This window comes from Aspergillus foveolatus, assembly GCF_047715535.1.
Source record: "Aspergillus foveolatus strain CBS 279.81 unplaced genomic scaffold BDW70scaffold_10, whole genome shotgun sequence".
NCBI lineage: Eukaryota > Fungi > Ascomycota > Eurotiomycetes > Eurotiales > Aspergillaceae > Aspergillus > Aspergillus foveolatus.
This window is the reverse complement of record NW_027396074.1, coordinates 484,467-507,826: the sequence shown is the minus strand read 5'-3', so window position 1 is coordinate 507,826 and position 23,360 is coordinate 484,467. Positions and strand designations below refer to the sequence as shown.

The 23,360-nt window shown below is 51.1% G+C and overlaps 11 protein-coding genes across 11 annotated transcripts; 6 read left to right on the top strand and 5 right to left on the bottom strand.

Annotated features, from left to right (window-relative positions):
• Positions 1-219: 219 nt before the first annotated feature.
• BDW70DRAFT_157731 (putative histone h1.3.) lies at positions 220-1,080 on the bottom strand (the record flags this gene model as incomplete). The annotated part of the gene is made up of 3 exons (XM_073740402.1): positions 220-451; positions 544-875; positions 976-1,080. 3 exons carry the CDS (start codon positions 1,078-1,080, stop codon positions 220-222), a joined length of 669 nt encoding a protein of 222 aa, XP_073598536.1.
• Positions 1,081-1,465: 385 nt separating this feature from the next.
• Positions 1,466-2,376, bottom strand: BDW70DRAFT_157730 (uncharacterized protein; the record flags this gene model as incomplete). Its single annotated transcript, XM_073740401.1, has 3 exons — positions 1,466-1,881; positions 1,939-2,097; positions 2,151-2,376. 3 exons carry the CDS (start codon positions 2,374-2,376, stop codon positions 1,466-1,468), a joined length of 801 nt encoding a protein of 266 aa, XP_073598535.1.
• Positions 2,377-2,647: 271 nt separating this feature from the next.
• BDW70DRAFT_9297 (glutaminyl-peptide cyclotransferase family protein) lies at positions 2,648-3,830 on the top strand (the record flags this gene model as incomplete). The annotated part of the gene is made up of 1 exon (XM_073745211.1): positions 2,648-3,830. A coding segment is annotated over one exon (1,151 nt), but the record flags the coding sequence as incomplete, so codon positions are not given.
• Positions 3,831-3,928: 98 nt separating this feature from the next.
• BDW70DRAFT_9296 (YeeE/YedE family protein) lies at positions 3,929-5,189 on the bottom strand. The gene is made up of 2 exons (XM_073745210.1): positions 4,795-5,189; positions 3,929-4,739 (listed from the first exon to the last, which is right to left on the bottom strand). The coding sequence occupies exons 1-2, from the start codon at positions 5,080-5,082 to the stop codon at positions 4,038-4,040; spliced, it is 990 nt and encodes a 329-aa protein (XP_073598533.1). The 5' UTR covers positions 5,083-5,189; the 3' UTR covers positions 3,929-4,037.
• Positions 5,190-6,043: 854 nt separating this feature from the next.
• On the top strand, positions 6,044-8,177 carry BDW70DRAFT_148481 (Zn(II)2Cys6 transcription factor domain-containing protein; the record flags this gene model as incomplete). The annotated part of the gene is made up of 4 exons (XM_073738874.1): positions 6,044-7,079; positions 7,424-7,588; positions 7,647-7,701; positions 7,868-8,177. The coding sequence occupies 4 exons, from the start codon at positions 6,044-6,046 to the stop codon at positions 8,175-8,177; spliced, it is 1,566 nt and encodes a 521-aa protein (XP_073598532.1).
• A 169-nt stretch (positions 8,178-8,346) lies between these two features.
• On the top strand, positions 8,347-10,427 carry BDW70DRAFT_165787 (carotenoid oxygenase family protein). The gene is made up of 2 exons (XM_073741827.1): positions 8,347-8,692; positions 8,741-10,427. The coding sequence occupies exons 1-2, from the start codon at positions 8,630-8,632 to the stop codon at positions 10,406-10,408; spliced, it is 1,731 nt and encodes a 576-aa protein (XP_073598531.1). The 5' UTR covers positions 8,347-8,629; the 3' UTR covers positions 10,409-10,427.
• Positions 10,428-10,469: 42 nt separating this feature from the next.
• Positions 10,470-11,958, bottom strand: BDW70DRAFT_148479 (cytochrome P450; the record flags this gene model as incomplete). Its single annotated transcript, XM_073738873.1, has 7 exons — positions 10,470-10,535; positions 10,571-10,623; positions 10,654-10,955; positions 11,048-11,178; positions 11,211-11,387; positions 11,425-11,667; positions 11,722-11,958. 7 exons carry the CDS (start codon positions 11,956-11,958, stop codon positions 10,470-10,472), a joined length of 1,209 nt encoding a protein of 402 aa, XP_073598530.1.
• Positions 11,959-12,562: 604 nt separating this feature from the next.
• BDW70DRAFT_157723 (putative GABA permease) lies at positions 12,563-14,356 on the top strand (the record flags this gene model as incomplete). Its single annotated transcript, XM_073740400.1, has 4 exons — positions 12,563-12,649; positions 12,699-12,757; positions 12,815-13,890; positions 13,959-14,356. 4 exons carry the CDS (start codon positions 12,563-12,565, stop codon positions 14,354-14,356), a joined length of 1,620 nt encoding a protein of 539 aa, XP_073598529.1.
• A 178-nt stretch (positions 14,357-14,534) lies between these two features.
• Positions 14,535-16,147, bottom strand: BDW70DRAFT_9252 (uncharacterized protein). Its single transcript, XM_073745203.1, has one exon. It carries the CDS (start codon positions 16,037-16,039, stop codon positions 14,675-14,677), a length of 1,365 nt encoding a protein of 454 aa, XP_073598528.1. The 5' UTR covers positions 16,040-16,147; the 3' UTR covers positions 14,535-14,674.
• A 150-nt stretch (positions 16,148-16,297) lies between these two features.
• On the top strand, positions 16,298-20,289 carry BDW70DRAFT_9215 (proteasome regulatory particle base subunit RPN2). Its single transcript, XM_073745194.1, has 5 exons — positions 16,298-16,649; positions 16,735-16,904; positions 16,966-17,489; positions 17,546-19,777; positions 19,839-20,289. Exons 1-5 carry the CDS (start codon positions 16,510-16,512, stop codon positions 20,160-20,162), a joined length of 3,390 nt encoding a protein of 1,129 aa, XP_073598527.1. The 5' UTR covers positions 16,298-16,509; the 3' UTR covers positions 20,163-20,289.
• A 730-nt stretch (positions 20,290-21,019) lies between these two features.
• BDW70DRAFT_9217 (putative acyl-CoA dehydrogenase) lies at positions 21,020-23,195 on the top strand. Its single transcript, XM_073745195.1, has 5 exons — positions 21,020-21,304; positions 21,381-21,392; positions 21,467-21,738; positions 21,801-22,542; positions 22,598-23,195. The coding sequence occupies exons 1-5, from the start codon at positions 21,190-21,192 to the stop codon at positions 23,089-23,091; spliced, it is 1,635 nt and encodes a 544-aa protein (XP_073598526.1). The 5' UTR covers positions 21,020-21,189; the 3' UTR covers positions 23,092-23,195.
• Positions 23,196-23,360: the final 165 nt, after the last annotated feature.

Sequence of the window (23,360 nt, the reverse complement as noted above, 5' to 3'; positions counted from 1 at the left end):
AAACAACCAAAGGACTGTCGAATGGAGTAGACAGTATCCTCATATCCAGCAAAAACCATGCTCGTTCTTCTCATCCGTAAGCACAGCCCGAAAGAAAGGAAAAGGGGAAGGAAAAACGCGGCGCATCATACGAAAGAACTAACCCAACGAATTCAAGCCTCATTACCAGCTTCCAGCCCCGAAGCAGATAAGTGTTCTAGATGCAAAGCCCTGGACCACCTATTCAGGCAAAGGAGCGAGCCTTGCACTGCTACGCCGGGATTCAGATAACTGCTTGTTGCGCTCCATTTCCTCGAATTCAGCGTCGAGGTTGATGTCCGTCATGATTTGTTCTTCATCGGTTTTCCAGCGATGAAGTCTTGGGGTGTATTGGCCCTCGGATTTGATGGCGTTGGTGAGGTCTGCCTCGAGCTGCTTCTGCTCAGGCTTGAGGGAAGAATTGTCAGAGTCACTGTATTGAATCAGTACATAATCCGGCCCGGTGCTCGTTTTCCAAGAAATACAATGGTCGACCTAAACGCGGAGGAAGGTTGCCATACTTACTGATCCGTTTCAGCTTCGTTCTCGATAACAACCTGCGGCTTGGGTGCGGTCTTGCGCTGGCGCTTTGGTTTGGGAGTCGGAGTCGGAGAGACTGGCTCTGCGCCTTCGACAAGGGAATCGCCATCTTCATTGGCGGATTCACTGTCGACAGCCGCAGCAGCGCCCTTTTTCTTCGCCGGGGCTTTCTTAGGCGGAGTTGCCTGCGCGCCAGATGAACTGGGATCTACGGTGCCATTTGCAGCGTAAAACCTCTTCCTTGCCTGACGGTACGCGCTGTAAGCGGTGGCGGGATTTTTGTAGGGAGCAATAACAGAGAGTTTCTTGAAATCGATCTAGGTGTTATCAGGTGTTAGCGTATATGCCGTATATGCCGTATAGGTGCCGGTAAGATATGTTTTGTCGCATGTAAAATTGCTGATAGGTGTAACCTACCTTGCCTGCGTTGTCTGCGGAGAGGATGCCCAGGAGGAGAATCCTGGCGTCGCTTTGAGTAATACCTAAGAGGCCCTCTGATTTTCCTTTGCCAGCAGCGGCCATTGCTGATTGAATGGAGCAGCTTAAGGATGAGCGATTTTGAAAGCTGGATGCTTGCAAGGAGAATTGGAGTTTGAGGAACGAGCTTGAGGAAAGCGGATATTTATAAGGAGAATAAAGAAAGGAAACAGGATAGTGAATATGAGCAAACAGAAAGTCAAGTTAATAGAAGGTAGAGGTGAGGTGAATGAAGGTTTGAAAGTCGTTTAACACAAGACCATTTGCGCAACTGAGCTATTGTGTTTATGCTCTCCAGCCGAACCCCGGGCTCAACCTGTGAGTGAGCAGATTGTGAGAAAAGGCCACTTGAGCTACTGGCATCAGTGAGAGCAAAGAAAAGATCCCGGAGTTACAGCTACATTGGCGAATGGCTCTGGAAATAGTGATTTCAATTGCCTTTCACTGAGCGGTTCTGTATCTGTTTGTAAACATGCTCCCACAGCTCTGGATAAAAAGTCCTTGAGTCCTTTCCGGGCTTGCTTTTCTCTGCTGTGTAAAACTGCTGCAGAGTCTTTCCCCTCCACCAGGGCGATGGGGCAGGGTTCTGATTTCGAAAACTCACGGGACGGATCTTGGACTTGTCCGGGACGAGATCGGCCAGTCGCACCTCGGTCTGTCTCGGAATAGTATTGAACTTCATGGTGTTTATATATAACGTAGCGGTTGGGGGGAGTTTCTTTGCATATTGAACGGCTTGTTCTCGCGACCGCCGAACGGAAATGGGCAAGGCAAGGTGGACAAAGTTCACGTAGGGAGCAGATGTATAAGATACGAATAGCATAGGCAAGGCGCCTCCAACGACAACTAGTGAGAAGAGTGTTAGTGAAAATGATTGTGTTTGTGCGGGCAAAGTGTCCTTACTAGCTGGGCCTAGATACCACGGAAAGTCGGACGACATGAAGGCTGGAGCAACCACTAAGACAGAAACCCCGAACAGAAAGATGGTCGTTATCCGCAGCATCCCAAGGAACATAGTACGACCGGTTCCTCCATGGTAGATGAGTATCCTCTCGGGGGGTCCTGCAAGCAATATCAGCACCGCTTCAATCGATCTTCGCGGGTTCTAGCGTTACCTCTTCGCAGGGCAGTCTTCGCATGTGTGGAGGAAGGTTGCGGGGTCCGCGGAGCATTGATGGGACGATATTCTGGCTTCTGAGGAGCGCTTGCGTTCTTAGGAGGCTGAGGCGTAGTGCCAGTCGTCTTGTATCGGGTAAACAGCAAACTGTTGCAAAGCTCTCTCCGCACGGGCCGGGGAAGCGCGGAGCGCACCTGAGGATGGAACAGGACGGATACCCTCATCTTGATTTATTTGAGCAAGATATTTCTGCTGTCAAGTAGACCGCGACCGCAATTGCAAGAAGAACTGCCCTTTTGGAGCTCTTTAAGCGGGTTTGTATAGTCCGCAGAGAGCGGAAAGTTGAAGCTGACCTGAAAGCTGAACTGATCGCCGCGGGCTTGGCTGCTGACTGTCTAATTGGGCTTAGTGGGTTACAGGAGACATCTGGACAACTTCCAAGTGGCACCAACGACTATCTCTCTACATCTCCCGTAACTTACTCTTCGTCAGACGCGATGAGGTTCGCTTCTCCGGGCGGGCTTCTCCCGCTGCTCTCGGTATGGCTTGCCGTTTCGTATTTTCTTTCGCTCAGTGGCGCATATCGGGACGTGTCAGACGCGGCCCTAAAGGCGCTTCCCCGGCCGGGAAAGGACTTTGATATCCACGACGGCGCCATCCTCTCGCCCATTCTCATCCCTCGTGTCCCTGGAACTGCTGGATCTACGGCGGTTCTTAATCATTTTGTCGATTTCTTCCGGAACTCACTCCCGAAGTGGAACGTCGAGTTTCAGAACTCAACGTCTACGACACCCGTGTCAGATGGGAAGGAGGTCCCTTTTGTGAACTTCATCGCCTATCGGGATCCTCCCTTCGCAGCCAAGGGCGACGTGGGAAGATTGACCCTCGTCGCCCATTACGATAGTAAATACGAGCCTAAAGGCTTTATTGGAGCCATTGATAGCGCTGCTCCGTGTGCGATGATTATGCATGCAATGCGCAGTATCGACGAGGCCTTGACAAAGAAATGGGAATCCAGCTCTCCTAACGATTACCTCGAGTACCACGGAATCCAGGTTCTTTTCTTGGACGGCGAAGAAGCCTTTAAAGTATGGACTGACACTGATTCCTTGTATGGGGCTCGCTCACTTGCCCAACATTGGGACTCTGAAGTAAATCCAGCCATATCGGTTTACAAAACACCGCTTTCATCCATATCCCTGTTCGTTCTCTTGGACTTACTGGGTTCCAAAAACCCGATAATTCACTCTTATTATCGAACGACGCACTGGGCCTATCAGAAGCTGGCGAATGTTGAACGTCGCCTTAGGGATCTAAAGATGTTCAAGTCGAACGGCGAGACCTGGTTTCCTGACAGCTCAACAAATGAGCGGCAATTATCTTATTATGGTAGCTTGGGAGATGACCATGTCCCATTCCTTAAACGTGGAGTGGATGTCCTGCACGTCATCGACTACTCACCTACGCGTGGCGGATTTCCAAGCGTCTGGCACACCATGAAGGACGATGCTGAACACCTGGATATCGACACGGTAGAAGACTGGAGTCTTCTAATTGCTGGTTTTGCTGCCGAGTGGATAGAACTGGAGGGCTTCATGCCAGAAACAAAGACGAAAAAGCGCAACTCTGACAAGACTGAATTGTAAGCCATACCTGATTTTGTTCCTTTGATCCCCCGTTCAATGTATCTATACACTAGATTTTCGGGTCTATCAATTCTTCCTTGTTTCAATTTATGTATGTTTGCGGTTGAGCTACGTTCTAACCGTTGCATAGTCATTGAACATGAATCGAAACTGTCGGATTTCAGTATTCTATAAGGATTGACAAGATCTATAAGTCTACAGCTTTTTCTGTTTCTGCCTTCAGTTTACGCCCCCAAAGCTCATATCAAGCTGCCCAACAAATACCCAGCCATTTGCGCAAAACCCCATGTGGGCTGAAGCACTGAGCGCAGCACTGCGGGCCCAGGGCATACTCCTCGCAATCCCCAAGCTACCCCAAACACAATTGCTCCAGTCACAAAACGCCAGTCAATATCAGCAACCGTAGCTGTGGGGAGTCGATAGGTGTCCGCTAGCGTTGGTTTCGCCTGCTTGTCTTTGTCATTGTTGAGAATCCGGCCAGGCTTCACTGATAGATAGGTGATGAGCGACGGCAAGATACCAAAAAGAATAACGAGTGCCAAGGATGGATCAAAACGAGCGGGATCGGTGGCGAAGGCGAAAAAGCGAAGGACTTTGACCGGATCAGCCATTCCTGAGATGAGCAGTCCAGTTCCAAATTGGATTCCCGCCAGATAGGTAAAAATAAGCCTCGATCTGTCCGATCTGTCCAGTGTTCGTGGGACGACAAGCGCGTTTGTTATGAACGTGATGGCCGTTACACCACTCATAAATGCAAGCTCAAAGCCTGAAGGGTAGAGGGGTGTATAGCAAGGGATGCCAGCTCGGCAGGGTGGGATCTCCGACACGAAATTGGCTGTTATCAAAGCTGTTGTGACGAAAATGGCCGTTGCTACAAGCGAGCGTGGTGATAAACGTGAGAGACCGCAGAGCATATGGCCCGAAGTACAACCTCTACCATTCTACCAGTTCTGTGTTAGTCGAGCCGCCTTGTCACCTAACTCTGACTCAACCTACCTTTGTTCCCCAACCAAGCAGAAACCCTGTGCCCACGGTGGACAACAAGGAGGCCCATGACGACGGTGCTGCTGGGTATGTGGGCAGCAGCGAGGGCATGAATAGATAGATTGGAACCACGCTTGACAGCAAGCCAGCTATGATGGGGACGTTGTCTCGACTCGGGCTGAGCATGACCCCTGAAAGGAGCGAAGAGACGCCCAAAACCGAGCCATTGTGAAGGAGGAGGCTAGAGGAGCTCTGGTATAGCAATAAAGCACCCAGCGAAGTGTGGATTGGGGTGAACATCGTGAACTCAGGCTGAAGTTGGACAGTGGCGGAAGTTTACGCGGCCCATCCCTGCACAACCTCGACAAAGAAGAGATACAAGGAAAAGGCCAGAGCCGGGGCGAACCACCCAGCCAAGAAACAGCACATTTTTGTCTCGGGGACCAGGAGCGAACAAAGCCCTTCGTTAGGATGGCGTAAACGAGTAACTGATGGTCCCCGAAACCAAAGATTGATGAGGTTTAGCGAGGGGCCAGCCTTGAGTCCCCGGGGCTCGGAACCGATCCAATTCTTGAGGTCCCTTCTGCTTCAGCCGGGCCGAATCGCAACGGGCAAGAATCGGTCGACGCTCCGCTCGTGGAGAGTACTGTGCTCATCCCCAGGGTGTTGGTCCTGTTGGACAGCAGCTGCACCTTGAGCGCTCGGCGCTCGCGTGGTCGGGATCTACACCCCAGAATTAGTCGCCGAGACGGGCCCACTTGTTGACGAAGCCGTGATGCTGGATCCAGAAACGGCGAAGGAGAGGCCAGAGTGCTATTATTAATGTTCTGTTCATGTAGTCAAATTTATACAAATCTATATAAAGTAGATAATGATCGCCATGCAGGGATGTTTCAGGCTGTACGATGATACTAGTATTTATGTGCAGTAATCAGGATTCCGGGCAGATTTAGGCACAAAATGACCATACCAGTTCGAGCAGAAAGCTGCAGCACTGGCCACTCATCCTGCAGAGCCGCCAGGATGGAAATACCTTAGGAATTTACTTACCTTTTACTTTTCAGGATATATCGGAGTCTAGCAGCTCAGATTTGTTGCTCAATTTTATCATGTTTCGCTTTTCGTCGGTGTTGCCGCGCAGTTAGCCCTGCGTGTTCCGCTGCGTTTACAGCTCCTTCACAAATGATCTGCACCTGGATATCTTCCAGATCTCAATCGGTCTTCTATATCATTGCATTCACGCCAACGACGACTCCAAGTCATGATCCAGGCAGAACTCCCCGCTGAGTTGATCCTGTTTGTCGTTGACTGTCTATTGCCCTCGAATTCCCCAGTTGTGTTCAGCCCAGGTCATGTAATCACTCGCACACTCCTCAGCTTGACGCTGGTTTGCAAGCTGGTCTCGCGTGCCGCGAAAAAACTGCTATTGAAACACTGTCTCTACATCAGTTCCGCCCATCGACTGAACCTACTACTGAAGAAGGGCACTTTATTTGCGAACGATAGTCAGTCCTCGTCGATGAGACTCTTCCTGTCCCCATTCTCAGCAAACAACCTCAACATCCCGCCACTCGTGCACCAAATAGACGACCTATCAGCCATAATAAGTGCGAACCTAACTAGCCTTATCATCGACATGCCTCTCCGCCATCTCTATCCCGAGGACGACGTATATCAACTACGCCCAGTCCTCCGCGCCGCCTTCTCTCGTATGACCCAGCTCAGAGAGTTTGTTTCTATCCGCGACGAGCTCTACCTCGACACATACACTATAGATCTACAAGCGCAAGAACAAGGGCAGGAGCAAGAGTATGAGCCAGCAGTCTGGTCCCTCTGGCCGAACCTGCAGCGTCTGGCGCTGTACAACGTCGCCGTCGACTCTAGTCAGTTCATCGAGGGCCTTCGACGGTGCTCAAACCTGACTCACCTTGTCCTTGTCCTACCCGACGGTCTAACCGAGGATGTATCCCCGGAGGGAATAGACCCAGAGTCTCTGCCGTCATTGCAGCAGCTTATCATAGTAAATACCGGTTCGGGATTTTCGCATACTTTCCAGGTTGATGAGGAGACGTGGCAGAGGTCATTTGTTGGGCGGTTGGAAGCATCGCGGTATTTTGGTGTGCATGGTCCTGGGGACATAGACTCAAGGTCAGATTCGGTAGCTAGCTATCTTTCGCTGCGGACGCCATTTGGCAGGGATAATGATGATATCTCGATATGCCAGGAGTGGCTCTTGGAACAGGCGAGCAGTGGTGCATTGTGGCGGATGGCAGATGATCGGAGAGTTCTTGATTTGAGTAGGTAACTTGAATTCGTTAGTTAACTCTGCGATTTGATTAATCCAAAAGATGTGTCGTTTTACCTTGTTGGGTTGGGGCCAAATACGGATGTGGGGGAATCCCGCCGGTCATGGTGTCCAGATCTTTCCGACACCACCACTCATCGCCGTCTCAACCTCTCGGCTAATGAGTCCTTGGACGCGATGAGCTGGGCGGATTCCCCCGCTTCAAACGGTCTTCTTCTTTGTCTGGAAAAGTAGCAACCTTTGCCATATCGATGTTGAGTGACATCCGAACTGCCACCGGGGCTGCCTACTGAGTTTGGCGATATCTCACCTCGCAAGGCCTTCATTGACTAACAGCCATGACATCTGAGTCGTTTCTGGATCTAGCCTATGGAAAGCCGGACACCTATGGAGAGCCGGACGCGGTCCGCTGGGGATTTAAATCCCTGAACTTGTGGACCTGCGACGTCTGCTCCGCCGTCTTCCAGCGGGTGGATCATTTCAAGCGTCATTCAGCAACACGTACGTCAGGATTATGGAGGACGGTAACCTCGAGAAACTACGTGCTAATGTCTAATAGATAGAACAGTTAGGCCATACAGTTGTGATTACTGCGGTTGCGTATACAAACGAGGGTTCGTGCCTCTTGAGCAGCAGTTTCCTCAACCTCGCTAATCCCTGACTTGTTCCCGATAGAGACGTGCTAAGACGACACTGGAAATCATGCTCTGCCCGTATACGCATTGGTAAGGCTATTCCTGAGCCTCGACATGGAGGCAAAGAAAAACACGCATGTGACAGTTGCGCGAGATCGAAGAGGTCGTGTTCCGGAGGCGAGCCATGTTCGGAGTGTCACTCGCGAGGGAGGACATGCTCTTACGATCGCCTGGGAAACGCTAATACCCCTACTGCCATGGGGCAAAGTAAAATGCGGAGGTTCCCCGGGGTGGAAGGACCCGCTGGCAGCCATGACATCGGTCAGCTTCCCAACCATGCAGCCCTAGATCGTCGACCTGCATCCGAATCAACGGAGACCACCTGGACTCTCGGCCCCCAGAATTTCTATGCTTCTGCGGACGTCTGCTATAGGGCGTATAGTCGACTTCACTAGCCTTTTCTAGCCCTTTTCTGCTAATTACACAGGCGAGCGAAGTCGACCATAGGCTCTATAGCATTTGAAGCAACGGCAAGTGAATCATATAGTCGTGGAGTTACGATATCTGAAACTCACATCGAAGCGGCCCAGGGGCACAGCTGACGTACCCATGGACTCGGACTCGGCCTCCCGGGCCTGCCAAGTCCCGGTTCGCATAATCATAAAAATGATTCGCCAATACGCCAGTGCTATCCCCCGGCATCTTGATATCGCTTACAATGGCTTCCTACTGGCTACTGGCCGCGGAGTCTTGCGGCGATCACCTCCGAAGTAGACTTCCGCATAAGCAAGTTGAGAATGGGATGGGTCAAATGGATCGTATAAATACACAAGGCTGTCCGCCTAATGAATTGGATGCCATCCGTCGGAGCGTCTTGGTTCACATTAAGTGTTGATATAATAGAAACATGCAAAACATTAAAGCAACCGATACCAGCGTCCACTTCAATGACTGGCCGAATGAACAAGGCGTAAGTCATCAAGTACTGAGCACTAAAGAATTTTCTAACAACGCGCAGTTCGACGCCAACCATGAGCAAAAAACTCCTATTGAGCTATCTGTGACCGGTAGCATCCCACATTACGCAGCAGGAACCCTCTACAGAACGGGCCCAGGCCGGTACAAAGTCGATACAAAGCACGGAAACACATTCCAAGTCTCACATTGGTTCGACGGGTTCAGCCAAACTCATCGATTCCAGCTCGTCCCTCCAGAGAGCCCAGACTCATCCATGCGCGTATTCTACAACTCCCGTTTCTCAACAGATGACATGATAGATTATGCACATGAGACAGGCTCCTTAGGTGACAGATTTAGTTTCGGCGGATCCAGGCCAGACCCATGCGAGGCAATATACTCAAAAGTCCAATCAACTTACGAGCCACGCCATGACAGCCCTTCCTTTATCAACACCGGAGTTACACTCTCTATCAACATGCCAGGGCTAAACCCTCCAGCCTCATCGTCAGTTTCAAGCGCCAACGAGAAACTAAATACATCCGGTGGGGTCAAAACTCTAACCGCCAAAACAGACAATTCAACCTACAAACAGCTCCACCCTTCGACCCTCGAGCCCCTAGCCCTAGCTACCCAAGAAATCCTCCATTCAGAGCTAACGGGGCCCCTCTCCGCCTCGCATGCAAAATCAGACCCTGAGACTGGAGATGTATACAACTACAACCTCTCTTTCTCTTCGGGGACACCTACATACCGCGTGTTTCGTGTCTCCGCTAAGACGGAGGAAACGTCTATCCTTGCTGCGTTTACCGCTGCACCAGCGTATTTGCATTCGTTTTTCCTGACGGGGGATTACGTCGTTGTCTGTGTTTGGAATGCGCACTTGACCCCTGAGGGATTTATGAAGAAGCCGGGCTCGTACATTGGGGCTATTAAGGAGTTTGATGACCAAATTCCGGCGAGGTGGTACGTTGTTGATCGGAGACACGGCCGAGGACTTGTTGCAATTTACGAAAGTCAGGCGTTCTTCTGCTTCCATACCATCAATGCGTGGCAGGAGACAAGCAACCCAAGTGACTCTTCAACCTCACAAAGAGACATCGTGGCCGAGTGTATTATGTACGAAAATCCCGACATTTTGCACAAGCTTTACTACGAGTATCTTGTCTCTTCATCAAGCGCAGGGCGCCTCGAGCCTAGTGCTGTGAATAATGGCGGAAAGATGCAAACTCGCATTGCGCGGTTCCGGTTACCTGCTATACCCGCCTCCTTTCGTAGGGAAGGAGAAGAACCAGAGCCCCTAGTCCCGTTAAAAGCTATCCTCGTCTCAACCGCTTGTCACGCGCTCTCCCCGGAACTCGCAACCCTAAACCCCTCCTATATCACACAACCCCACCGATATGCATACGCCGTTACTGACCGCGGGCTGTCAACCTTTGTCGATGGGATAGTGAAGTTCGACTCTCTTACCGGCGAAACAAAAATCTGGTCTGAGCATGCACAATCACCCGGGGAAGCGATCTTTGTTGCGGATCCGGAAGGCAAAGAAGAGGATGACGGAGTCTTGCTTAGTGTTGTGTTGGATGGGCGGAGCGGGAGTAGTTACTTGCTCGTCCTTGATGCTGGAAATATGAAGGAGATTGGCAGGGCAAGTGTTAATGGGGCTGTGGGTTTTGGGTTTCATGGGGTGCATGTTTCTGGAAATGGGGTTGGCGGAGTGGATTTTTGAGGGCTACTGCACGCACAAGTATCTATCCCCTTTCGTTCACGATTCATTTATACCCAGCTCCTCACCTATCAATCCACTGCACAAGAATTTCTTCCCCTTTAACCCTACTATTAAACCACTGCAAAATCTGAATCTCGCCTCCCTCCCGTCATTATCAATAACCCTAGCGCCCCTAAGCATATCGTTCTCCACAACCTTCCAGATGGCAAGCGTCACTTCCGCGGTTCCTAGATTCTACGCAAAACACGCCCTCGTTCCCTTGCCAAACGCGAAGAAATTGTTCAGCATGTCGTCTGTCACATTCGACTCCAGCCACCGTTCTGGATCGAAGGATAAGGAATTGGGGAAGACGCTTTCCTCCTGGTGCAATTGCCACGCCGAGACGCCGACGCTTGTCCCTGCCGGGGAAAAGCAGGATTTGTATTCCCAGCCGCCGGCAGGCACGGAGCGCGGAAGGCGGATAGGATTTGCCCAGGAGAGGCGAAGTCCTTCTCGGATGACGGCGCGGAGGTACGGGGTTGAAAGAGGGTCGCCGTCTGGGGGTTGTCTTGGAGGGCAGTGCGGAGTTTGGTGTATCTATATCCCCACAAGACAACATATGAGCCCTACCCTGGCAACTATATCGAGGAGGAAACTAACATTTCAGGATATTTCGCCAAGTACCAGATAATTGTTGCAACATTCATGCCCGTCGAGTCCGTCCCTGCAAAACAGACATCTTTGATCTCAATCTGCGTCTGGCGCAGTGAGACCCGTTCCAGGAGACGACTCTGGTAGCTGCCGCTTTTGGGAACCGCCTCACCAACCGGCTGGTGTAGTCATCGATCGCCGTAAAGGACTTGGCCGTCCCAGTGGACTGAGTCAGGTATCCAACAAGACTGATTAGAGACTCGCCTACGCGGCCATAGGCAAAGTTGAAGAACGCGCCAACACCCACATACGCATCCACAAACGGTGAGGCAGACATAACCTCCGCGTTCTCGTCAAGCGCCCCATACCGCTCTTGGAAGAGGTACGCACTCACAGCATCTCGCCATAGCCCTAGCCAGGCCCAGCACATTGACCGGCCGGCCAGACTGGGCCCCCTGTCGCAACCGGTCCACGAAATCATCTACAACTTCCAGCAACCTCTCTTGCGAGTTACGGATCGACGCCGTCGAGAAAAGTGGCGCCACGGCCTTGGCTCGACTCGCCCGCTCTGGTAAGGTCAATGTCGAGAAGATCGTGCTGTGTCCGCCAACGTCGAACTTAAGAGTACACTGGGGTCTTGGGGAACCCCCCGCGCGCTAGGTAGATGGGTTCTATCGCGTCACCAGAGGCAATATCAACGTCGTTTGGGGCGATACGCAGCACGGGTCCATATCTCTGATGTAACGCGAAGAGGGTGCTACATTCGTCGCCGATGTAGGTGTGGTAGGCGAGCCAGAGGGATGTGCAGGCGGCGAGTTTGGGGCCAGGAACTGAGGAGAGGGGTGCCCGTAGAGCAGGTAAAGGGAGCGGATGATAATTGAAAGAAGGAGGAGGACTATGAACAGGACTATGAGGCCCATCTGGTCAGGTCAGTCTTGGAACTGGACCCTGGAGAAAGTGCTGTGGTGGGAGGAATGAAGTACTGCGGTAATCAGCAGAAGGCGTCGACTACCTTGCAATACAGGGTAGTCTGCAGATATCAACTTACGATGAGCAAGAAAACGGCCCAGTCTGTTGCCTTCGTTAGCAGGGCTATAAGCCACACTGTTGTGTAATCACTGCTTATATATATATATATATATATATATTGTTTTCTTTTTGGATATGTGACGAATGTGGTATGATTCGGTCTAGCCGACGGCTTGGGGTCGGACAGAGCGACCGCTGTGAAGGTGCAGGTCTGCACAAAGATTACCGATTACTTGTGTATCGCAGGATGGTGACGATGGAATACTGCTGACGACTAAATTGGAGGTGACAACTGCTGGGGATCTGGCCAATTTCGTCTTATCAACATGTTGGAGACATGGGGTAGGTAAGAGATAAGCCTAGCCTTCATACCATCCCTGCATGATGATATACTGTGATATACTGATAACGGGCCTTTACACAGGAAGATTTAGATGAAGCGCGTCATCCTCCATCTATAGAACAGAAAGTTCAGAAAAAGAAGGTCTCATCAAGATGGAAGCTGCAGAAGAGAATCAAAATGTGTTTGCGTCAGCGGCCGGCGAGGAAATGGCCTTGGAAAAAATTTGGGCTACAAACAGGGTACGATTATTGACAAGACGACTATTCGAGTGAGGCTGACGAGACAGAGCTCCGACGGTCCTTTAGTCTGGTAGACATGATCGGGTTCAGCTTCAGTATCGTCACTTGGTAAGTCGTCGTGGAGGATCCTAGATCAAGACACAAGCTGACCCTTTTAATCATCAGCTGGACAGCCCTTAGCGGAGTCTTCATCATCGGGGTCAAAGCTGGCGGACCCCCTGTCATGGTTTTTGGCTGGATTGGCGTCTGCGTCGTCACCTCGACCGTCGCCTTGTCCATGGCCGAGATGTGCTCGCGGTGGCCCGTCGCTGGAGGCCAATACTCCTGGGTTGCCCTCCTCGCACCTTCCAAAGTCTCCCGTCAGCTCTCCTACATCACAGGCTGGTTCATGCTTACCGGCATCTTGGCCATGGGCGCCGTCAACAACTCCGTCGCATCCAACTTCATCCTCGGGCAAGCGAACCTGGTCTTCCCCGGCTTCACCATTGAGCGCTGGCAAACCGTCCTCGTCACGTACGCTGTGGCTTTCAGCGCTCTCCTCGTCAATATCTTCGCACCCCATATCCTCAGTCGGCTGTCGCGAATGATCCTGATCTGGAACATTTGCTCCTTTATTGTCATCACTATCACCCTCCTGGCCACTAACAGGCATAGGCAGTCGGCCTCTTTTGTTTCCCAGGACTTTCAGAATTTCACCGGCTTCGGCCAGGCAATGGCCACCATCATAGGCATCCTGCAAAGCTTCTTCGGTAAGTGCTGCTACGACGCACCAAGCCATATGACTGACGAAATGACACATCCTTCACGAGACGCCCCGAGAGCCATGATTATGTCCGTGGGACTCGGTGCCGTTACTGGCTTCGTCTTCTTACTCACATTGTGCTTTTGCATTGGCGATATTGAGATAACTGCGGCATCTACCACCGGGGTCCCGGTCATCCAGATCTTCTACGACTCAACGAATAGCAGAGTCGGAGCTTGCTTCATGGCAAGTATGATGACGCTGATAGTCCTCATTTGCTCGGTTAGTTTGATCGCAGAGGGGTCAAGATCCCTTTTCGCCTTCGCTAGAGACCGTGGTCTTCCTTTTTCCACAACTCTGTCCAAAGTAACCAGCAAACGACACATCCCTCTCAGCGCTATCCTTGCAACGACACTCGTGCAGATGGCGTTCAACTCCATCTACTTCGGCACGGTAACAGGCTTTAATACCATCATCTCTATAGCCACCACCGGATTCTGTAAGCTCATTCCCATTAACAGTACTAAACGCAGAATACACCCCCTATTAATTCGCATTCTTCCAAAGACATATCCTACGCCCTTCCCCTCTTGGCCCGCCTGCTCGGCTACGTAACCTCGCACAAAATCTCAACGCACTTCACACGCCCCTTCTCGCTGTCTCTCCCATTGTCATTATCTTTGAACGTACTAGGTCTCCTCTTCCTCCTCTTTGCGTTTGTCACCTTTAATTTCCCATCTGAGGCGCCAGTGGACGATGAAAATATGAACTACACTAGTGCAGCGATTGGTGGTATTGCGCTGGTTGGTGTGGTAACGTGGGTCACGGCGGCGAGTAAGATGTTTACGGGGCCGGTTGAAGTGAATGGGGTGAGTGAAATTGCGATTTCTGAACTAAAGGGTGGAACTGAAGGCCGGCATTCTGGGCATGGCTTTGGCTTGAATAGCGATAAAGTGAAGGCGTAAACCAGGTGTGAGGTAATTTTGCTATTCGGTATTGGGGGCGTCTGTAGTTCGCTATATAAATGGCTTTGCTCGACATCCAGGAAAAAGGTAATAATCAACACACCAGTAGGAAGATTATATTATATGCGTTCGATAGTGGGTCGCTTCTAGTGAGGGCGCACCACTATAGCCAAATAAATATATACATATATGAATCTCGTAAGGCGCAGCTCGCTGTTAAGGCAGGTGTCCCCCACACTCAGGTGCATATGCTGTAAAGGCTCAATTCAAGCTGCTCGTTCCCGATTGATATATTTGTCACAGCCCTAGCCCTATAAATCAACTCTCCGGCAGCAACCAAGCAGGGTCAGGTTCGTCATCTTCGGTCTCCGACTTGGCATCACCGGGAGAATGGCTGTTCATATCTTGCAACAGGTCAGCTGGAGGCTCAGGATTATCCACTCCAAGAGGATCGCCATGTGAATCGCCGTCTGAGATCTTGTGCGGCTTTCCAGAGTCTCCGTAGGCGGTAGGCGGATTAACATCCTCTGTGTTGTCGAACATGCTCAAGAGCATCACTCGAGCCTCGCGAAGTGCTTCAAGTTCTGCTGAAATGCAGCAAACAAGGAGCTTCCAACCTTTGCTTTGCGCGTGGTCCAGGTTTCGCTCTACGAGATCTGTCGTCTGTTCCAAGTCTTCAATAATGGCCTGGGCCAAGTTACCTTTGTTGTGCGCAACATTCTTGTCTTGCAGTAGTTCCTCTTGATCTTGTATCGAACGGCGCATGTTGGCTCGCAGACGCTTTTCAAACCCGCTGATAACTTCAACCACCCGTTTCCACACATCGCAACCATCCTCAAGTGCCTCGATCTCGGCATTAACCTCCTCTTGCCGATGTTGCAATACAGATTGTTCCACTCTCCAATGTTCCTGTGCCATCTCCAGAGTTCGTCGATTTGGTTTTAGTGAGTAAAAGTTCTCTCCAGCAGTGCCTCTGGCCGACGGCGTGACCGGGGGACTTGCGAGGAATCTCCGGACATCCGACTCGAGAAGGGATAGCGAAGCTTTATAAGACGATAATTTAGCTTCCACAGAGTTCTCAACTTGCGCTAATTCCTCAACAACATGTCGATGCCTTGCTTTCATCTGCGCCAGCTTGTTCTCCAGCTCATGTATTTCCTGTTCAAGCCTGGTATTCTCGGCTCGCAACTCCCTGGTACGCTGGGTTTCCATGTTCTCATTGATTGCTGCAATGGCTTTCTCTAACTTCGATTGCTTGGTATTGAATGTTTCAATATCAGTCAATCCATCGTTTATTTCCTCCTGCCTGGAAGCAAGTATTTCGCGTTCTTCCTCCCGGAGTTGCATGAGATCCTGCATGGACTTGAGAATATTCTCTCTTGCTGAGTGTAGTCCGATTTTCTTCTTGCGCGGCTGTAGAACTGACGCTGTGGAAGCTCCGCTAGGACTGGACAGCTGTGACCGTGAGGACGTCGCATAGCTCTTAAGCACACTTTCATCAGGTTGTTGATCGCTAAGCCCAGCCAGCAAACCCTCGCTCTGGGCGTCTATGAGAAGCTGCAGATTACGTTGTATATGCCTCGCTTGCCGCTCCACATGTAGCAGAGGGTCTTGATGTGCAGTTGTTCTAAGAGGTAAAGGCACTAGGCTGTGAGCCATGTTTTGCGGGAAAATAGCCGACATCTCCTATGGCAAACACAAAGTGCGTTCAAGAACGACAGATGCAGAATATATTATCTAGTAGGGATATCAGCATTAGGAAGCGATCACTTATTGAAGATTGAACCACCCGCCTTTTGTCCTCGTGCGCAAGTTAGAGCTGAGCTCACGCGGCTTCCCATCAAGTGCCTTGTTTGACACGTGACATTTCGGTAGGGCGGGCTGGAGGGACCATGGGTACCTTTCCGACAGCTTCCATCAGCCTGCCATCCGTTGACGTGTGCTCGCCTCTGCATCTTCAACATTTTGTGCTGTTTCACCTTTCTCCATCCTTGTTTCTTGTACTTTTCCTTACTTGTCGAACATCTTCCCCCAGGTCTTTTCTTCTCTACGACCTGACCCCTCAAACCGTCCAGCCGAAGCTCCGTTGAAGCTGTCGCCTCCTCTAGCGCCGTCATCATCTCTCCAGCTGCTAGTCCATCAACCTCCTCACTATGGTCGGGCTTGCTTCGGCTGCTGGCCTTGTTGGCTTTCTCTCGGAGCCTGATTCAGAGCTGAAGGTGTTTGCTTTGCAGACACTAGACTCTCAGATCGACCTTCTCTGGACGGAAGTAGTTGATGCTATCCCGCAAATGTTTGTTTATCATCTCGTCCAATATTTTGCCATTACAGCCGGCGATTATGCGGCAACGGATTTTAGACTAACACTTAATTCTCAGAGAGGCGCTTTACGAAGATGAAGATTTCCCCGAACGCGAACTTGCCGCTCTGGTCGCCGCCAAGGTCTACTACCACCTCCAGGAATACCATGAGAGCATGGTTTTTGCATTGGGCGCTGGGAAACTGTTCAACCTTGACAACGGTGGCGAATTTGAGGAGACTATCATTGGTGCGTACATTCCACACGATGCTGTGTGAGCTTGGTGGTTCCTCATCTAATCGTGCTTTAGCCAAGTGTGTCGATACTTTCATTTCGCTGTCCACCTCCCAACGGCCTTCAGCGGGCGATCAACCTACCAACCTGAACACTGCCTTCCCAACTTCCGTCGAGGGTGCCAGTAGCACATCCGCCAGTCTTACGTCCCCGATCACCCCGTTCTCACAGTCTGCTTTGCCGTCAAAATCGCTATTATCTAGGCAGGAAGTTACAGGGGTGGACGGCGCTCATCCCGGCGCCGAGGAGACCGGTTCGAAGGATGTCGAAGTTCCGCTCGTCCTCAAGCGAGGCGTTCAAGGCCAGTTGAAAGCTGTCATTGAGCGCCTGTTCGAGCAGTGCTTCCTTCAGAAACGATATCGCCAGGTGATTGGTATTGCTATTGAAGCCAAGGACCTGGAAGTTCTTCGAACAGCCATAATGCGCGCTAGCGAGGATGCAAAACAGCAGAATGGTGAATCCCGCCAAAGCGAAGAGTTGATGGAATATGTGCTGGACATTTGCATGGGTGTTGTCCAAGAGCGAGGATTCCGCAATGAGGTACGGCGTGATTGTCCTGCTTGTCAGCCATGAGCTAACTCAACGTCTTTACTAAGATTCTGAAACTCATTCTTGAACTGCTCAACGAGATTCCTTCGCCTGATTACTTCGCGATCGCCAAATGCGTCGTATACCTCAACGAACACTCCATGGCCTCCGTCATCCTTCGCCAATTGGTTGAAAAGGGCGATGCTCGGTCACTTGCGGTGGCCTACCAGATTTCTTTTGATCTTTACGACAACAGTACCCAGGAATTCTTACAAAAAGTCCATCAAGAGATTACTGAACTCGTGCCGGAGAAGAACGAAGACTCACAGACCAAAGAAGAGGAACCGAAAGAGTCGGACGCGTTATTGGACAATCAATCGTCATCTATTGGTGCTAACGCTGATTCCAAAGTGTCAGCAGAGGCGCGTACTGCGTTCAAGAATATTCTCGATATCCTCGATGGGATCAAAACCATTCAGTTGAACATGGAGTTCCTGCATCGGAATAGCAGGGTTGATATAGCAATTCTCAACAAACTTCGAGACACCTTGGAACCTCGCAACTCGATTTTCCACTCGGCGATAACGATCTCAAATGGATTCATGTACGCTGGAACAGCGCAGGACAAATTCTTCCGTGATAACCTGGAATGGCTTGGAAAGGCGGTTAACTGGTCCAAGTTTACTGCGACCGCTGCTCTAGGCGTCATTCACCGTGGCAATTTGAGCCAGGGTCAGAGGCTTTTGCAGCCTTACCTTCCAAAGGAGAACAGTATTGATGGCGTCGGTAACTCTGGATCTCTGTATAGTCAGGGCGGCTCCTTGTATGCGCTTGGTTTGATCTATGCCAACCACGGCGGAATGGCTGTCGACTACATTCGTGACCAGTTCAAGAAAGCTACTGAAGAAGTGATTCAACACGGTGGTGCCTTGGGTCTCGGCGTTGCGGGTATGGCAACAGGGGATGAGGGTATATACGACGATCTACGAAACGTTCTGTACACCGACTCTGCCCTCAATGGTGAAGCCGTTGGTCTTGCCATGGGCCTGGTCATGTTGGGAACCGGTAACATGAAGGTGCTTGAAGACATGATCCAGTACGCTCATGATACTCAGCACGAGAAGATTGTCCGGGGTCTAGCTATGGGAATGGCTCTGATCATGTACGGTCGGCAGGAGGCTGCTGACGAGCTGATCAACGGCCTTCTTGGTGACCCTGACCCAACCCTTCGTTACGGTGGTATCATGACCATCGCCCTCGCGTACTGCGGCACTAGCAGCAACAAGGCTGTTCGCAAGTTGCTCCACGTCGCTGTCAGTGATGTGAATGATGATGTTCGACGTGTCGCCGTTCTGAGCTTGGGCTTCATCCTCTTCAGAAAACACCAAAGCGTACCCCGCATGGTTGAACTGCTGTCGGAGTCTTATAACCCCCATGTCAGGTACGGTGCGGCGATGGCTCTCGGTATCTCATGTGCCGGCACTGGTCTCGATGAAGCTATTGATCTCCTCGAGCCGATGCTGAAGGACTCAACCGATTTCGTTCGACAGGGAGCCCTGATTGCTTTGGCCATGGTGTTGGTGCAGCAAAATGAGGCGATGAATCCCCGAGTCAGCTCATTACGCAAGACTATGATGAAGATGGTCAGTGACAGACATGAGGACGCAATGGCGAAGTTTGGCTGCGCAATCGCTCTTGGTATCATCGATGCCGGTGGTCGCAATTGCACGATCAGCCTGCAAACACAAACAGGAAACCTCAACATGCCAGGAATAGTCGGTGCTGCTGTTTTCCTCCAATACTGGTACTGGTTCCCTCTCACTCATTTCCTGTCACTAAGTTTCGCCCCAACCTCTGTAATCGGTGTCGACCAAAAGCTCGAGGTGCCTTTCTTCAAGTTCCACAGCAACACAAGACCTAGCCTCTTCGATTACCCCCCAGAGCAACAGGTCAAGGCTGAGGAAGCGCCGGAGAAGGTCAAGACCGCTGTTCTTTCTACAACTGCCTTGGCCAAAAGACGCGCGCTACGCCGTGAGAAGCAGCATAGGCGCGAGAGTATGGATGTCGACCAAACTCCAACGACTCCAAAGGTAGCGGATCAGATGCCTGAGAAGATGGAGACAGACGAGGACAAGGGCGACGAAGAGCTGAAGGAAAGTGACAAGGAAGCAGTCGAGGGACAAAAGAAGAAGGCTGAGCGTGAAAAGGTTGGATACGAGCTTGAGAACATGTCTAGAGTGCTGCCTGCGCAACTAAAGTATCTCACATTCCCCGATCCGCGGTATGAGCCTGTGAAGAGGGTACGTTTCCACCCCCCAGTCCTATGGTGAAGGATGATTGAATAACTAACGTATATTATAGCCTACCGGTGGTGTAGTCGTCGTTCTGGACAAGACACCTGAGGAACCCCGCGACGTCATTGAGCTAAAGGCTAGTAAGGAAACCAAGCAACCTGCACCTGCAACAGAATCTGCTGTCCCAGCGGACCTACAAGCCCGCCTGGCAGAATTTACGGACCCAAGCAGACTCTTGGCAACTCCGCGTCGTCCGGAAAATCCCCTCAGCGGGTCAGGGGCTGCTGCTGCTGCTGGGGTCTTGACCGCTGTCGATGAAGATGAAGATGGAGAGGAAGCGCCTGTTCCCGAAGAGTTCGGCTACACGAGCGAAGGAGAGGCAGAAGAGTAGATATGTGCAATATCGGCGCAAGTTGTATTACTAGGTTAATATAAATCTATGTCTCCGGTAAGGCTGCTAGAGCCTGCATACCGTCTTCGAATATTCATTGCATTTACTTCAGACACCTCCTTACTTCGCATAGCAAATGGAGTATGAGCCGCAAGTCTCACATGGTCACTCTAGCCAATCGGCCAGTTCCCGAATCGGGAGTCTGTTCACTTTCTATTGAGTCTCACCGGCTGATTGCCGCCTATGCTCGTCCTGGGCCCATGGATGTCACGCCTCGATTGGCAGGTGATGCGATATGAGGTGAGGAACCAATACCATAGCATTAACATTCACATGTCAGAAGACACGAGAGCTGCGGCCGAGTCGACTCTTGAGATCATGGTCACGTGCGAGTAATAAGCCTCGGTATTTTCCCCAAATGTGCAGCAACGACGAGTTAGCGATGACGCATGAGAATCGCATATGAACCAATCAGAAACAGGGGATTGCTCTGCAATCAGCTGGCCGAGGCGAACTGCTGATCGCAAAGTGCCCGACATTGCTTAGGTCTCGGGGGTAAAGCTGCGATATTATTGCATGGGAGTTTATGTAAACGTGATAGGAAGGTCTCAGCGGCCCATGCCTCTCTTCCTGTGTCTTACTCAGCCTGATGGACATGTGAAGGAGGCGTATCTTTACCCAGCGCATATCATAGGTAAATCACCGAGGATAATCTGGAGATTCTTGTAGCAAAGGTCACTTCCACCAGTTGCCATTCACCGACGCATTCTTCTTTTGGTCTCTTGTCCGAGCCCGTTATCCACCTTGGTCCTAACCTCCCAAGGTCAATAGGCCTAGGACCCTGGTTCTCTCCTCATCCTTATAACGAAGCCTTCAGCCATCTCCCGTCTCCGATTTTTCTTTTACCCCAGGTTTACTCTTCCCCATACCCTGCCTAGTCTTCAATATAAGGGCCTCCCCATCAAATAACCTCGACTAAATTCTATATTCATTCTCCTCGTGACCTGAGACCGTTCCCGCTGTCATCATGGCCAAAACATTCAGCAAGGAAGACGTGGCTAAAAACAACAAGCCTGATAGTCTTTGGATTATCGTTGACGAAGACGTATACGACCTGACCAAATTCCAGAACGAACATCCAGGTGCGTTTCCTTGATGCGCGACATTTTGGTCGCATTTTGTTTTTGCATGTGACACTGACTTTTGCCCCGCGAATAGGTGGAAAGAAGAGTACGTTCCGAGTTTGAACCCCAAACAGCGCTCGCTTGGCCCGCAGCCTGAGTACTGACTGTTGCTACCAATAGTTCTCACAAGAGTGGCTGGAAAAGACGCCTCGAAACAGTTCTGGAAATACCACAATGAGGGGATCCTGAAAAAGTACAAGTCGCAATTGCAGATTGGGTCATTAGACTCTAAGAAAGCCCCTGAAGCCCCGGCCCCGGCTGCGGCTGCGACGGAAGCACCCAAAAAGCCTCAGGCCGCACAGCCTGTTGATGTCTCCTCTGCGCAGTCCGCAGGTCCTCAGGATCCTTATGGTGATTTGATTCCATTTGCCGATCCATCATGGTACCAAGGAGTGAGTTTATTCTGTCCGTTGTCTGAAGCAGGGTTGGAGTTGTTCGCTAATCGTTTGCTTAGTACCACTCTCCCTACTTCAACCAGACCCATGCCGCGCTCCGTGCGGAGGTGCGGGAATGGGTTGAGAAGGAAATTGAGCCATATGTGACGGAGTGGGATGAGGCCAAAGAGGTTCCTGCCAAGATCTACAAGCAGATGGGCGAGCGCGGGTATCTCGCAGGTCTACTCGGTGTCAAGTACCCCACGCAATACACCCCGCACCGGGTGCAGTCGGTTGCGCCTGAGAACTGGGATCTCTTCCACGAGATGCTTCTAACAGATGAGCTTTCCCGCGCTGGCAGCGGTGGTCTGGTTTGGAACCTGATTGGCGGCTATGGCATTGGATGTCCCCCGCTGGTGAAGTATGGTAAGAAGCCGCTTGTGGACCGCATCCTGCCTGGTATTCTCGCAGGTGACAAGCGCATCTGTCTTGCTATTACTGAGCCCGATGCTGGTAGCGATGTTGCCAACCTTACCTGCGAAGCGAAGCTCTCTGAAGATGGCAAGCATTATATCGTCAATGGCGAGAAGAAGTGGATTACGAACGGTGTCTGGTCTGATTACTTCACAACTGCGGTTCGTACTGGCGGCCCTGGAATGAACGGAATTTCAGTACTTTTGATTGAGAGAGAAGCTGGTGGTGTCAGCACTCGGCGCATGGACTGCCAGGGTGTCTGGAGCAGCGGTACCACGTACGTCACATTCGAGGACGTCAAAGTTCCCGTGGAGAACCTCATTGGCAAGGAGAACCAGGGATTCAAGGGTAAGTCAACTCATACCCTCTTTCGTTGTCGCATTAGTATTAACGGAATATCCAGTTATCATGACCAACTTCAACCACGAGCGAATTGGCATCATCATCCAGTGTCTCCGCTTCTCCCGCGTCTGCTACGAGGAATCCATGAAGTACGCCCACAAGCGCAGGACATTCGGCCAGAAGCTCGTCAACCACCCCGTCATCCGTATGAAGCTGGCCCACATGGCCCGCCAGATTGAAGCCAGCTACAACTGGCTCGAGAACATCATATTCCAGTGCCAGTCGATGGAAGAGACCGAGGCGATGCTCAAGCTTGGCGGTGCCATTGCCGGTCTCAAGGCCCAGTCGACAACGACTTTCGAGTACTGCGCGCGCGAAGCCAGTCAGATCTTCGGAGGCTTGAGTTATAGCCGTGGTGGACAGGGTGGTAAGATTGAGAGATTGTACCGTGATGTGCGTGCGTATGCGATCCCTGGTGGAAGTGAGGAAATCATGTTGGATCTGAGCATGCGGCAGAGTCTACGTGTGCATCAGATGTTTGGTATGAAACTGTAGGGTTGGAAACTATCTTGTATCTTGGGACCTTGGTTATTTATCCCTTTTTTGTGCTAGATAGGTAGAGACCTTTTGGAATTCGATTGTACAATATTTGAGTTTTATTATTTCAGTCTCCAAAAACATAATCAATAAGCTAGTTCTAGTTCGTAAACCTCAGTGATAAACCTCAGTGGGCTTTACTTCTTCAACATGTTGTGCCAAGAAGAGATTTGAGTTTGGCGGTATGTTCGCGCTGGAGAACTAGTCCGGCGGGGCACCAAGACCAA

Excerpts from the sequence above, each read along its gene's own strand:
- BDW70DRAFT_9215 (XM_073745194.1), top strand. The coding sequence starts at position 16,510 with ATGGTCGGGCTTGCTTCGGCTGCTGGCCTTGTTGGCTTTCTCTCGGAG. Across the intron at positions 17,490-17,545 it reads AGCGAGGATTCCGCAATGAG|ATTCTGAAACTCATTCTTGA; the intron begins GTACGGCGTGAT and ends GTCTTTACTAAG. Across the intron at positions 19,778-19,838 it reads GGTATGAGCCTGTGAAGAGG|CCTACCGGTGGTGTAGTCGT; the intron begins GTACGTTTCCAC and ends CGTATATTATAG.
- BDW70DRAFT_165787 (XM_073741827.1), top strand. The coding sequence starts at position 8,630 with ATGCAAAACATTAAAGCAACCGATACCAGCGTCCACTTCAATGACTGG. Across the intron at positions 8,693-8,740 it reads ACTGGCCGAATGAACAAGGC|TTCGACGCCAACCATGAGCA; the intron begins GTAAGTCATCAA and ends AACAACGCGCAG.
- BDW70DRAFT_9252 (XM_073745203.1), bottom strand. The coding sequence starts at position 16,039 with ATGTCGGCTATTTTCCCGCAAAACATGGCTCACAGCCTAGTGCCTTTA.
- BDW70DRAFT_9217 (XM_073745195.1), top strand. The coding sequence starts at position 21,190 with ATGGCCAAAACATTCAGCAAGGAAGACGTGGCTAAAAACAACAAGCCT. Across the intron at positions 21,739-21,800 it reads ATCCATCATGGTACCAAGGA|TACCACTCTCCCTACTTCAA; the intron begins GTGAGTTTATTC and ends TCGTTTGCTTAG. Across the intron at positions 22,543-22,597 it reads GGAGAACCAGGGATTCAAGG|TTATCATGACCAACTTCAAC; the intron begins GTAAGTCAACTC and ends CGGAATATCCAG.
- BDW70DRAFT_9296 (XM_073745210.1), bottom strand. The coding sequence starts at position 5,082 with ATGTTCACCCCAATCCACACTTCGCTGGGTGCTTTATTGCTATACCAG. Across the intron at positions 4,740-4,794 it reads TGCTTGGTTGGGGAACAAAG|AATGGTAGAGGTTGTACTTC; the intron begins GTAGGTTGAGTC and ends CAGAACTGGTAG.